The 14,629-nt window shown below is 34.0% G+C and overlaps 3 protein-coding genes across 3 annotated transcripts in view; 1 reads left to right on the top strand and 2 right to left on the bottom strand.

The window, feature by feature from the left end:
- On the top strand, positions 6,090–9,317 carry LOC105157237. The gene is made up of 5 exons (XM_011073589.2): positions 6,090–6,311; positions 6,754–6,858; positions 7,850–8,105; positions 8,187–8,264; positions 8,839–9,317. The coding sequence occupies exons 1-5, from the start codon at positions 6,273–6,275 to the stop codon at positions 8,973–8,975; spliced, it is 615 nt and encodes a 204-aa protein (XP_011071891.1). The 5' UTR covers positions 6,090–6,272; the 3' UTR covers positions 8,976–9,317.
- Positions 10,354–12,534, bottom strand: LOC105157447. The gene has a single exon (XM_011073855.1). It carries the CDS (start codon positions 12,532–12,534, stop codon positions 10,354–10,356), a length of 2,181 nt encoding a protein of 726 aa, XP_011072157.1.
- The window catches only part of LOC105157446, a 2,266-nt gene continuing 1,801 nt past the window's right edge, over positions 14,165–14,629 (bottom strand). The window contains exon 2 of the mRNA XM_011073854.1: positions 14,165–14,626. Within this exon, the coding sequence (XP_011072156.1) occupies positions 14,165–14,626 (462 nt within the window). The remainder of the gene's footprint in view (positions 14,627–14,629) is intronic.

Here is a 14,629-nt window from a genome sequence, read left to right as displayed (position 1 = left end):
TGTATAGAGGTATATATTCATAATTATAAGGATAGTTTGGTCAGAAAAAGATTTATTTATTTTGTAATAAATTAGTAATAAATTAATTGTGATAAATATGGATTGTCATTTAATATTTGTCCAAATATCAATGAATTTGATGGATTTTTTTACTAAAAGATTTATTTATTTGTTAGAAGGAACATTAAATATTAGGGGTACTAAATATAATTTATTAAATTATAATAAATTTATATATAATTACGACAAACTTAAATTTAATGATGTAATCGCATTATTCAATTCGATTGATGTCTGATTTTGAGTCAAATTCGTTCAAATTATGCTTGATTTAGTAGATCATAAATTTCAATTATTAAAAATATAACAATCAATTTAAGATATCTATAATCATTTAATTATAAAAATAAATTAATAATTACTATTAAAATAAAACAACGCATTTTCAATACTTGAAAATTGAACCAATATTTTTGTAACTACATTGTTTTTTTCCTAAAATTTGATATAATTATGCGTAAAACTCTATGTGATTTGAAAAATTATATCTAGTACCCCTGACGTTTGTTTATATCTAACAAATATGTTCCTTAATAAGTCAAATTTAATTCACTGAATTGTTGATATTAGCAAAAATATTGAATAAAAATTCACATTCACCCCTGATTGACTTATTACTCACTTATTGCATGTGAAATAGATATATTCTGACCAAAATATTCTTAATAGAATAATGCATATGCGGAGATAGGGAAAAATGCAATTTTGGTCGCCCCTTGTTCCAGGTGTATTTCAGAATAACGATTAAGGAACTGAACCAAAATTTAATTTTTCCCTATCTTCTCACATGCATTATTCTATTAAGATGATTTTGGTGAGAAAAAAATTATTTTATCTGTAATTTATCAATAATAAATCAATCGCGCGTAAATATATATTTCAATAATTAATAATTCAATATTATATGGTATTTGTTTCTTTCCTTTTCACATTGAATTAAGTGGGGCAATAGTATTTTAATTTTGTCCATATCTAAAAGAATATGCAGCCATCTCATTTATGGATTTAGATAATTGAATGTTACACTCTTAAATGTAAATAACATTATTATTTTATTAATTTAGCAATATTGTATGAAAGTATAATTTGACTAATTTCTTGAAATAACATTTCAACTAAACATTAATTATATTTCTTTTTTAAGGAAAAAAATTGATTATATTACTGCAGATTAAAGTTCATGTTGCAAAAAACTGTTGGATTTAATAAACCAATATCAAAAGATTTTTTTCTTGAGGTTTGCTTCCGTCTAACAAATAAATTTCTCTGTTAGTCAAAATTCATTGAATTTGATGATATCAATAGAAAAATAAAAAAATCTATATTAACTCGTGGTTGACTTGTTGTTAACTTATTGCAGGTTAAATAAATATTTTTATAATCAAATTACCATTATACGTCTTCACACATTAATGCATGTGAGGAGGTATATATTCACTGTTATAAGGATAGTTCAGTCCCAAAAAAATTATTTGATTTGCAGTAAGTCAGTAATCAGTCAATCAAGGTAAATATCAAATTTCATTCATTTTCTTTTTTTTTTGTTAATATAAGCAAATTCAATGAATTTTGACTAACGTGGGGACTTATTTGTTAGACGGAAGTAAATTTTAGGGGCGCTAGATATAATTTTTCAACCACAAGAAATTTATGTATAATTACATTAAATTTCGAAGGAGAGAATGTAATTATATCGAATTTAAATGGGTAATATAACTTTGAAACACAAATCCAAATTTTATGGATGAGCTTGAATTTGAGGTAAAATGAGGGTATATTTCCATAAATCTTGCAATCATTATTTTCACTAAAATATAACACTGACTTTAGTACAAATATATTGTCATTTTTATGAATATTAATTAATCTAAAACTACTATAATGCTGAAAATTTTATTATTTTATGATTTCGCAGAGTTTGAGGGTGTTTGCGTGAATTTATACGTTTGTTACAACATCTTATAAGATATTTCAGATTTTAGAACACATTTGATAATAGTATTTTTTTTTTTTAAAAAAAATGAGCTTTTAAGATCCATAAATAAAATATCAGAAGCTTTGGAAAAATAAAAAAATTCCTAATTTATTTTTAATATTTTAACAAACATCTTCAATTTTATTCATGTTAATCACAAAATTCCCATTATAGTCTTTTATAAGATTCATAATCTTATTTTATTTCAAAAGATTATTTAAAATAAAATCCAAAAAAATAACTTCAAAGACATTTTATAAACATATGAACACAATTTTTAAATAATTTTAGTCAAGCCCCCTATATCTTTTTTTCCACCTTAGGTGGCTTTATTTTACATTACAAATGAAACTAGTCCTTATCTGGGTGGAGAGAAAGACTTCGGACGCAAGAATCTGCCACCTTATGATCTAACTCGCTTACTATTGGATTAATAATTCGTTACCCTCCTGTCTTTAAGGGGACAATCCAATGATTCGGGCACAAGACTTTCTTATGGGAGGTATCGAATTTGAACCTTGGGTGTGTGCGTGTACATAAGGTACGTTAGACTGTTAGTCCCAAAAATTATTGGTCCAGCAATAAACGAGCTGTATTTGATTGATTTGACATTGGGTATGGAATTGGAACATGTATGATTAAAAGTTTAGGGGAAGAGAAAAAGAGTAAAAAGTTAGATGATAGAGTTGTACCAAATTAGAAGAGGAGGGTGAAGGGTTGCAGCCAAGCATGCAATACAACCCCTACAAATGGTTGGAAGGACCACACTTGACACTCCTATTCACCATTCATTCAAATTCAATTAATGCAATAAGTGAACATTAATTGCAAATCTTCAACCAATTTTATATATATATAAAGGAATACCTAATTTTGTTTTCTTTATATGATTAGACACTAAGTGTGCAATTTGGTATATGAAAATGAATTGGGGTGGGGTTTAGTGCATCATTTTTATATCCATCAGAATAAAAAAAGAATAGAGTAATTTTTTTTTTTCCAAATGACTCATTTATCTATTTGGTACAGGGAAAAATGCAAGCAACCCCCTTGTGATATTGCAAATGAGTAAATTACCTTTTTATGAAAAAATAAATAGTAATTTACATCCCTTTATTTTTTAAAACACAACAGTTTACCTCCCTATGATTTTTAAAATAAAGCAATTTATAAGGAGGTAAATTGCTTCATTTTAAAAAGTATAGAGGGGTAAATTATTATATTTTTTTCATAAGGGGGTAGTGTACTTATTTTCAATATTATAGGGAAATAAATTGCTATTCACCCATTTGGTATAGGGAACAAGGTCATGCGGATGTCCATCCCAAAATTCTTCACCCGAGAGTTGATAATATTGGGGCCAAGCCAAATTGCATATTACTCCGCCACAACCCCCTCGTGCCGCCCCCTGTCGCCCCGCAACTTGCGCGACTGCTCATGGAGCTTCAGGTGACGACACTGGTGGTGTCGCCGTAGCTTATTATTATTTTTTTTTTTAAGTTTTTGATAAATTAAAGATTTTATTTAAGAAACAGTAAAATTTTAAAAGATAAGAAAAATTAATTTTTGAAATTTAAAAATAATAGAAAAGGTATTAAAATTATCATTTTTAATACATAAACTAGTAATTTCAATATGAATATTATATATAGTAAATAATTTATTAAAATATATTTAAGTTAAATATGAACTTAAATTAGTTACTAAATTATTATTATTATTCATTAACATTTACATTGATAAAAATATTTAAATTTTAAAAAAATGAACTTAGTATATTTGATGCCTAAGATTTTAGCACCGGGTTCAAAGTTTTTGGATCTTGATGTTGGATTTGAGCTAATCGAGTGAAAGTACTTGAGAAAAAGACCTGCAAAACAACACGTTAGCACTCTTATGCTTAAGTTAGTCCCAGATAAAAATAAATAAATATGAAGATAAATTGTAATGAGAAATTGTGAGAGAAATAAGAATTTCGTAAGCAAGAACACGAATTTTAGAATGATAGAGCAGCAGTGAGAGATTTTCCGAAGGTGAAAGGGGAAATCTGTTGAGGGGTGCCCCTCTTCGTAGGGACTCTAGGGAGTTGTGTGTCTGGCAAGGAAGGTGGGATTATGATGAATAAAGTTGCACCTTATCCCCTCATTGAGCAGCAAGTCTTTGGATGAGGAAAGACTGTGAAAACTCTTGCCTCGCAAGGAGTTCTCTTGGAATGAAGAGTCCAACTTTTTGAGGGCACCTACCTTCCCCCGAGTTAGGCTTGGAAGGGAGCACCAGGCCTTCGTACTGGGTCTCCTTCTTGGGCCAAGCTTGATGAAGCAAGTTTCATCTTTGGACAAACTTTGGTGTGGGAGGCTCCCTCTTAGATTGAACCATGTTGCAGGGTGCTTCTTTTTTGGGCTAAACCCAACGACCTAGGCGGGCTGGCTTTCTCCTGGACTGGCGGGCCTGGCATTTCTTCATAGACCAATCATATTTGGGCCATACCAATTAATATTATTTTTTAATAATTTGTATCCTATAATTTTTATTTATTACGTAAATTGATTTATTCTGCTTTGGTAATATTTTTCTACACCTACATATTTGTTGAATATTTTTTCTTAATATTTAATGTTTATATTATTCTTTTTTGTATTTTACTATTTAACTAGATATGTAAGGAAATAATTATTTAATTTTTTAGTATTTAATCATTATACTATGGGTGTACAAGTATTTTTAAATCTTCGTAGTTTGTTCAATATAAATGTATTATATTTTTTAGCAAATTATTAATACAAATTATATTCACAATTATATTAAATAGGCATATTAAAGAGAAAATGTAGATAAATAAAAAATACTCAAAAAATAAGTTTAACGTCAATGAAATAAAGGTTGGTCTTTTTATACACGATAAAGGACATTTTTGTCAAATTCAACCCAAAAAAAATCCGATTTCACATAGCGCTTGCGTCTCTCACTCTCCGTTGGTTTCTAACAGAGAAACATTTTTATGCACGGTTAATGAAAATAGAAGACTTTTTCCCCTATTTTCTTAACATAGTAGGTTTTCAACATTTCACAGTAACATGAGGGCAAAAATGTAATTTGACCTTTCTTGTGTACAGGAATTCTAAACAAAATATAGCCTCAAATGTACCTTAAAAATTATTACCTAATTAAAATTTATGAGTTTTTAGTGCGAATATTCATAAAATTTGCACCAAAAGATATTGCTTTAATTAAAATATCGAATGCAAGAAAATTACAATCAAATAAAAATATTAATATTACAATTAAAATTCTAATAAAAAAATTAAAATTAGTGATCCAATTAACAAATTTAGATTCAGAAAATGAAGAAAAAGGAAAGTAAAAGAGGGAGGGGAGGCGAAGAATAATAGTTTTTTTATTTTTTTTAAATTATTTGGTATGATTGGAATGGAAGTAAATTTTAAATATTTTTTCTTATTTGGTATGGGAAAAGCAGATTAAGAAGAAAAAACTAATTTTTGTAATTCTAGTGAATAACCCTTCTCTTTATTTTGTAGTAGAAAATAAATAAATTAATATCATAGTAATATAGATTTAGTATATCAAAAATATAAAATTCTTATTAATAAAGATATTTTATCAAATAAGAATAAGAATATTTTATTAAAAATTTTAGAATATGAATTCGAGTTCAAACATCGGTGCCTTTGTTGATACAAAATATAACTTTAAAAAATTATATATATGAATATATATTGGCAAAAGAGTAAATAAAAAAAAATACTATACTTCTTTGTCTTTTTGGATTTATACTTTTATTTTTCTCCCAAATTCTAGATGGAAATAAAATTGAACTCCAAAGGGATTTTACATATATCGAGTTTTACTTGACTTCTATCTCTTCCTCCTAACCAGATAGTCATTTTTACTTTCACTTTTCTTATACTTTCACTTTTTACCCCAATCAAACACAGAAAAGTTTGTGAGTAATAAAGGGCAAGTTAGTAATTTGCAAGGGTTTGGTTTGGAGTACTAGAATCTGTGAACAAAACAACTCTAAAATCGCATCACCCTCGTTTAGCGATTTCAGCTGGCGGTGCCGCCTCGAACATCATGACTCAAAACCGCAGCCGAATCAGCTTCCCCAGATCTCCAATTTGTGAAACGCTGTCGTATGTGCATGCTCTTGATTGTGCCCATTTCGCGGGGTTTGGATTAGGGTTTTAGTTTTTCTCGCTTTTGTCTGCTTCTGGTAGCAATGGAAACGCCTGAACAACAAGAAGATACAGTCAATTATGTGAGTTTCTCTATGTATGGATATGATTTTTTTGTATATATTGATGCATTCATTTTTTGTTTATTACATGTGTATATGATCTGAAAATGATGGTCCTGCGTGTAATTAAATATTTATTAGCATGAGAAAATGGATATGGGTTTATGCTTGGATTCTTTTAGAATTATGTAATGAATGTAGGTGTTGCTCAGTGCAGAGTTAATTCTAATGCTCCGGTTCTCGGACTGAAACACAGCTCGAAGCTGGCAAATAAATACAGTTCGATCAGTTGTTTCAATATGATGAATTTTAGCTTTTAGCATATATGTGTTGACTATATCTTGATATGGAATCACGAAAGCTTGCATGGTCATCTTGCTATTCAAAAGTTGATGAAAGCTAGGATTCTTTTTTGAGAATATGTGGCTAATAAATTGATGGTTAAGATCATTTTCTATGACAGAGGACTCAAAAATTGGCTGGGACTGTCAACTGGGGCACAGCAACCGTCATTGGTGTATTTGCTGGCATGTTGTATGGAGGTAGCAGAGAGGCCTCTGCTTCTGTGGTAAGTATGGATAAACCAAAGTTAAGTTTCATGGTTCCATGAAGTATATTTTCTTTTAAGAACCTTCCTGTTCCTTGTCTCTGGAGGCCATGGTAAGAACTCATTATGAAACTTGTAATATTGTATTCCAACTGATCCATGAATACGAGATGTTTATTCATTCGACCCCACATGAATCAGGGTAATTAGATGCATCTGCTTTTGCATACTTAAAAACCTCTTGTGTTATGATGTCCAACATTGTTTCTATAGGAACTAAAATCCTTCTTTTACTAAGTTATCCAATCTCTTGTCTGTGCTGCTAAAAAATTTAATGCAGCCAAGAAAATGAGTGTTGAATAAAAAATTATATAGCCGTATTCAACCTTCTTACTACTGAATCTTATGTATATGTAACATTGAAATTGGTGAAAGGACAGATGATTTTACTTGTTTATTGGTGTTGAAATGTTTTAATTGTTAACTTGGATTAGTGCTTTGCTGCAATAAAAAGGTTCCAGAAACCTATGTAGCTTACTGGGCCCATGTTCAGTATCTTGCTTGTGGCTCTCTCCCATGAGTATGAGACAAGAGCTTCAATCTTCAAGTCATATTTTTTATCAGTAGTCTGTTGATTAACATGATTATCGATGTGATCTTTTCATCTATAAAAGAGGGTTTTGCATATTGAGTTAATGATAATAATTATATTCTGAAACCGTAAGTCTTGAAATATAATCATACTACAATGCATGACGATATACTGTAACTTTTGTTTTCTTTAGTTAATGTTTGTTTTCTTTAGTTAATGGATGTCTGATAGCGAGGCATGCTTTTTATTTATTTTCAAAGTCAAGATCACACTTACTAGTTGGTTAGCTTTATCTTTTCTTTTATTGGATTGCATATGATGAACGTGGTGATACTTGAGTTGTCCCTTAGTGGATGTTTCTTAATTGTAAACATTCATGGAGGACTCTGTTTATCTAGAAATATTTGTTTCTGTATACAGAGCAAGGATGCAGAAGTAATGTTGAAGCTTGGAAGCACTCCAGATAAGCGTGAACAGTATCGACTCATGCGAGATGCAATGGAGAAAAGATTTATCAGAGTCACTCGTGGTTCAATAGTCGGTGGAATACGCCTTGGGATGTTTACTGCTTCTTTTTATGGTTTGCAAAACCTGCTTGCTGAAGAACGAGGCGTACATGATGTTTATAATGTAGTTGGAGCTGGTTCTGCTACGGCTGCTACATTTGGTTTAATCAGTGAGTAATTTAAGGAATTTTCAAGAATGTTTTTGTCCTGTTTGAGAAGTAATAATACTTCTTCTTCTTTGATATCTACAGTGCCGGGTTCACTTCGTTGGCGCTTAAGAAATTCAATGTTGGGTTCAGTTCTGGGTGCAGCGATCTGCTTCCCCCTTGGTAAAGTATTCATGGTTCCATGAGCTATCTACCACTGTACAATCTTTCATATTTATTATCTTTTTCTTATATATGCAGAAAGCAAAGATCATCTTGCTTTTTGTATTGTTTTTTCAAACTAACTCTGCTTATGAGCATATTTAGTGACCTCTTGTTGGCACTAATGTTCTTTCTCAAGACGTGATAAGTATCCATTTAATGTTATGCTGGTGATTAGACGATAAGTTATGCTTAATTTTTGTTGTGACAATGTGAAAATTTACTAGGCGTTTCTGTTTATGAAATTAACTGGAAGTTCATTTTAACTGAAGCTGTAATACTCTGAAACTGCAATTACTTCTGACACATTCTTTCTTTGTTTACAATCTTCTCTACCTTAATAATATTTTAACTTTTCTAAGGTTCTAGTCAATCCATGCACATATATATGGCTATTATTGCAGTTATTGGAATGAATGCCTGTGATAATCTTTACCATTACTTTCAGAAGACTGAGTTTCATTTGTTACATAGATAATTTCAACCTGAGTTCAAGTCAATTAAGAATGGCATTAATAGCAGTGTTCCGTTACAGGTTGGCTTCATCTGAAGCTTGTTGCGAAAGCAAATGAAGGGAAATTGTCTACGACTTCTGAAGTTAGTGATACTGTGGAAGCAAAGAGCGGGATTGGTGCTGCAGTTGAGCGGCTTGAAGGGAACTTAAACAAATAGGAATTGAGTGTTTAAGTGCAATAACCATGAGAAACAGACAATACAGAAGTACCTGCAAAGGCTGAAGCAGACTTGCTTTGGGTTGCCCTTGAGATCGCATGCGACATTTTTCTTATATGTGAAGCCCATTTGGTTGATGAAGTTGGAGAAGAGGTGATTGCTTTGGTATAGACAACTTAATAAAGGAAGACCATAATGTGTTGTGTTCTGAAACCATCTTTAGATTTGAGATTAGATGGAGATTGTGTAGAGACTAATGACTTCAAATGAGTCTCCAATGTCAATGAAATTTCTCTTTATATAGAATGGATTTGTAGAGAATTAAATCTCTCTCTCTCTTAATTCTTTTTCTTGTTTGTATTTGGCAATAGAGGATGCTGTTATATATTGAAAATGCTGATAACTTCTACAAATATATACTAACTCATGATACCTCCAACATGAGGAAAAGGATGAAGGCGAAAAAGAGGTAACAAAAGGAAGCACTTTTTCAACTCTACTGGAGTTTGACAACCATAATTTTGTCGAATGATTTTGAATTTGACTTTTGTCTTTGGTTGAAATATATTTGGATGAAGAGGAGACTATATCTCTTGCCTCCATTCAAAGGAGATTGACGAGGTCAAACAACTGGAAAGCGAGAGTGTTTCACTGAGTAATGGTAATCGCAATAAGCTAGTACAAGTGCAAAATCTGAAGAGATGGGAGCTCCCCTCCTGTCATCGTGGAGCAGGTGGAGAGGTGGAAGAGTTGAATGGCACAAATTTCTGCATGCCAGACAATTCTGGGATCTAAACGTGTTGGTACCCTTTGATGATAATGTTCCTTTTCAGGAACATTTCACGAAAAGAACACAAACAGTATCTACTAAGTATGTATTATTTGATAAACACTGTTACAGGTGATTTTATTGGCTATTTTCATTCAAGTCATTATTATTTATATCCTTTCAACATTCCTGTAGATGAGAGGGCAAAGCCTCCAAGGCCACTACTTATTAGAGTAAACAGAACAATTTCACCCAGGGAAGACCGACACAAATTTTGATAGACAATCTTCCTCCCTTGCTCATGCACTTCATTTAGCAGCTGATGCTTGTTGGTTCATCTAAACAGTTTGATCTGTGTATTTCTTTGCACGCATTGCCTGATTGAAAGTATCACAATTTTTTATTACTATATGTTTTGAAGTTCGAAAGAATAACTGTTGCTTTTGCTCTTGATTGTATTCCATGGTTCACGGGATTAAACACATTTATTCTTAGGATATCTTCATTTTACCTTTATTCAGGAGGTGTTCCTCTGCTTTCGTGCTCTGTCTTTGCGGCAGGCTTCCAACTGAATTACGAATGAGATTTCTGCTTTGCATATATAGAAATCTAATATTTCCTCCTGATTAAGTTACACCACTTTTCAATAAATTCTGATTCATCAGGATTTGACCTTGCTGCTGTATGTTGCTGAAGGATTCTGAGAATTTCTTCAGTTTCTCCCAAAAGTAGAGCTGCTTGATGGACACTCTTTTCCTTATCTGTTATGCCTTTGCGATGGCACTTCATGATTATAACATGCATTAGATTGGTAAGACAAGCTGCCATTATATTTGCAATCATATTGCATAACTGTTTGAACAGTTCCTCATCTGTTGGGAGACAATCACCCTCGTATGCCATCAAAAGCCTTTGGCAGATCCTGTACATTGAGTTAGCGGCTATAACCTTAACTGGCCAGTTAAGAGGGTTGTCCATGAGGAAATCTTTCACCTCCCTCTTGAAATCGATGATGGTCTTTTCTCCTTGTTTTGAGAGCTCTTGAAGTGTCTCCTTTGAGTTCCCACCTTTCCGAGAGGTTTCGTGGAGGTCGTTGTCCTGCCACTTGCGGTATAGTTCAACTCCGACCCAAATTGCATCTGCTGCATGTCTGCTGTTTTCTAAATTTCCCTTATTATCCAGGCTTTTCTCGATGAGATTCACATAGAAGAGGCCTTCGTCCACGCTCTGCAGTAGCCACTTGACTTTGTGCTTTGGGATGTTGGGAAGTGCAGAGGCGATGCTCGTCAGAGTCACCAGAGGCAAAGACCAGCACTTGGGAGGTTCTTGAGAATGCAGGCTTGGGACTTGGTTCCTGTCAACTTCTTTCAACCCTCTGAAGTTGCCAATCTTGTGAAGAAGGCTTATCAGGTTCTTGGGTTGCTGCTTCTTGCCGGTCTGTATCAGTTTATCAACCTCATTGCAAATGTTTATCTGGATCCTTTGAGGTAACTCCACCTCACCCTGAAGTAGCAGGACATAACGACTAAGATCCAGCTCTGAACGAAGTTCTGATTCTGAGATCCCATGAACACGTGATGTGCTAGAGCTGAATAAATTCTTCAGTCTTGTGATGCAGTGGAAGCATGAAAAGATTGGACTTGCAAAGCAGAAAGAGAGAAACCGAACGCCTTTGCTGCTTAGAACGATCAAAATCTGAACTTTAACAAGAAAAGTCAGGATGAGTCCTTTTGTATTGTGGAGAACTTTTCTCCACTTGTGGTCTCTAATTTGCAAAGGCAACGAACTCTCTTTCCACTCCACCAGCCTCTGTGTCCAGTAGGCTTCGATCTTGAATTCATCCTTGAAGCTCCTCTTGCCTTTCTCAGAACATTTGAACTTTATTGCAGTGTAACATCTGAATGCAGGAGCAATAATTCCCACTGCCACACCAATAGACTGAGCAATAACAATCCATGTACTTGACCATCCATATTTGGAAGCGGTCACGTTAATTGTTCTGTACTTAATCAACATACGAATCTCAGCTTGCACCAAAATGAGAGCAGTCAACAGACAAACAAAACCTGAAGCAGTGCAGGTTACAGAACGTGCAATTACGAACTGGGGGCTACTAGTCTCTGCCATCACCCAATACTTCTGAATCCTTAGTCTCAGTTTGTCAAACACAAGATTTCCCTCCTCCATAGACTCCAGGAGTTGTTCATCAGAAGCCATTTTCAGCATTTCATGGTACTTTGATTCCAGGTATCTTTTTGTTGCGGGTACCATTACAGCTGAAGAGGCCACCATAACAAGCAAAAGGAGCATGGACGAAGCTGCTAAAATTTCCTCAGCAAACATTCTTCTATCAAAGAGAAACCGTCTCATTTGGATTATTTGAACACAGACATTCACAATGACTGTGATCACAAGAATACCTAATGCAGTCACATTCATTAGGATATCTTTGTCGTCCATTGACCCCAAACATGTCATGAAATTTCCCATAGCAGTTGACATGAAAATCATGCTACTAACCTTTGCTAGCCTATCCGTTGTAGCCCACATGCGGGTCGTAAGGTCCACTGGCAACTTCATAGCCACGGCTAAAAGTGTCAAGGACGTAGCATTGAGCGAAAAGAATTTACTGGGAAACCAGTGTTTCTTGCTTCGGAATCCATGAAAAGTGTCAGCTGCCATTGCAAGCGTGCAGATTAGAGAGGCTGCTGCTACATACACGCCTATCCATGGCATCGGCGCCTCGAGTTGCTTCTCCACATCTGCAGCTATAGCATCATCACCTGGCATTGTAGTCAAATTTCTTTGAGGTAAGGCCTTTGTTATTGGAAATGGAAATTCTTTCTTTGTTCAAAAGTGAACTGATCAACTAGCAAATTTCACACTTGTTGAATAAAGAATCGAAGGGTCAAAACTTTTCTGAATGTTTCCTTTCTTTCTCTAATGATAATCCTGTTTTGGCCCTGCAAAAAAAAGGAGTGGACAGGAGGGGAGAAGAAAGTCTTCATGCGAAAATAAGGATTAGTGAGATACTATCAATCTGTTGTGACTTTCAAGTAGCTCATCGTAGTCAACAAGACATGGCGGGCGCGGAGGACTTAGTCAATCATTCCATAGTCATCTTGAGATTATAAAATTTATATTTATTTGGCACAACTCGGTATTAAAGTCAAAATATTCTCAAGAACGCTGCTTTGACAGAAACGTGGATACATGCATGCTGCTTTTTTATATCAACCTACACTTAAAAATTGCAATATTATCATGGTTGAATATTATTTAATTCATCTGCTTTCATCATCAGTGAGGCTGTTTAAGGGACTATTGTCACACTAGGTCTCATTTGGGAGGGCGGGAGGTGATATTGCTACCTAATCTCTTTATATCTGCTTCCACATCCATCTAATCCACCAAATGCATATTTTATTTTATATCTAGAGAATCCAATGCCATAAGTGAATTTCATTTCTCTCATGTGAAAAATAATTTTCTGGAAATAATTGAATAAAATGGGGACCTGAATATCTTCAAGTTTGGCTGCTGCGGCAAGGAAGTTCCCTGTCTATTGAAAGTAGTCTCCCACTGGTTTAGGCTCAGTCAAGTATAACATCTGATATGACTTCAACAGCTACAGCAATCCGAGTAGGTCCTGCTCTACATCTTTTTCTCTTCCTTTATTCTTTTGGTTGGCTGGGGTGGGGGATAAAGGAATACTTTACCAGAACAGATGTTACAAAAGATTGCAACCAGACCATCTCCGGAAGTACTTGCCATTGGAAACAACTAAACTATGTCGCTATGATATCTATGACCGATTATGTGCACAATCATGCAGCAACGGGGTCTAAGATTTATCTGAATTCGTGTGACATTCATAAAGCGTGCGTTTACATAATAGAATAATATTGAGGTGTTCTGCATGATCCAGATTGAACCTTTACAAAGTTAACTTAAACATGTTATGTAGACAAGACCTTCACTCTAGCATAGACAACTATCATATGCTGTTGTCACTTATAGATGAGCTCAAGCAATATGCTCACAAGTGATTGAGGGATGTTGATTTCTTAATCATCTGTATAGGTAATAAACTCTTACTCTATTTGGTAGATTGATGATTTTATTAATGGTTGTTAAACCATCAAACCGTTCAACAAACAGAGGAGGTTATTGAGGTGCAATGCTTTTAGTAGTGCTTCAAACGCAAAAGCACAGATTTGGGTTGCACCACATATTACAACAGAGCTGGGCTGATCATGGTAGATGATAGAGTATTTGGTTCAACATGGGCAGTAAGAAATTATTAGAAACTATCCTGATAACATCAGCTTTTTTGCTTTTATCATTGCCATCGTCCATCCATTTCTGTAGTAGCTTGCTCTTCCCTGGTTGTTGAAGCATCTGTTTCAATGTTAGGCCTTCAAACAGAGTCCTGATTATTCTTATTTTCTTTCTTCATTAAAGCTCGCCACTCTTCAATGTAAGCTGCCCGATCGGGGTCCAAGAATGGCAGTTCACGTTGCTGGAGAAGTGCAAGAATTTCTTCTGTTTCACCCAGGAGTAGAGCTGCTTTACACACACTCTTCTCTCTTTCTTCAATGGCATTGCGGTGACACTTCATGGTTATTACCTGTGGTAAATTGGTAAGACATGCTGCCATTATATCTGCAATCATGATGGATAACTGCTCAAACAATTCCTCATCTGTTTTGTCATTTTCAGCACTATGAGTCAGCAAAATTGTTCTGCTGATCCTGTACATTGAGTTGGCAGCAATAACCTTTGGAGGCCAGTTAAGAGGATTTTTCATGAGGCTGTCTCTCGCACCTCTCTTGAACTCCAGGACAGTCTTCTGAGCTTTGCCAGAGAGCTCGTGTAGTATCTC

The sequence above is a fragment of the Sesamum indicum genome, linkage group LG3 (genome assembly GCF_000512975.1).
Source record: "Sesamum indicum cultivar Zhongzhi No. 13 linkage group LG3, S_indicum_v1.0, whole genome shotgun sequence".
Classification (NCBI taxonomy): domain Eukaryota; kingdom Viridiplantae; phylum Streptophyta; class Magnoliopsida; order Lamiales; family Pedaliaceae; genus Sesamum; species Sesamum indicum.
Note: the sequence above shows the minus strand (reverse complement) of the source record. Positions and strands in the feature narration are given on the sequence as shown.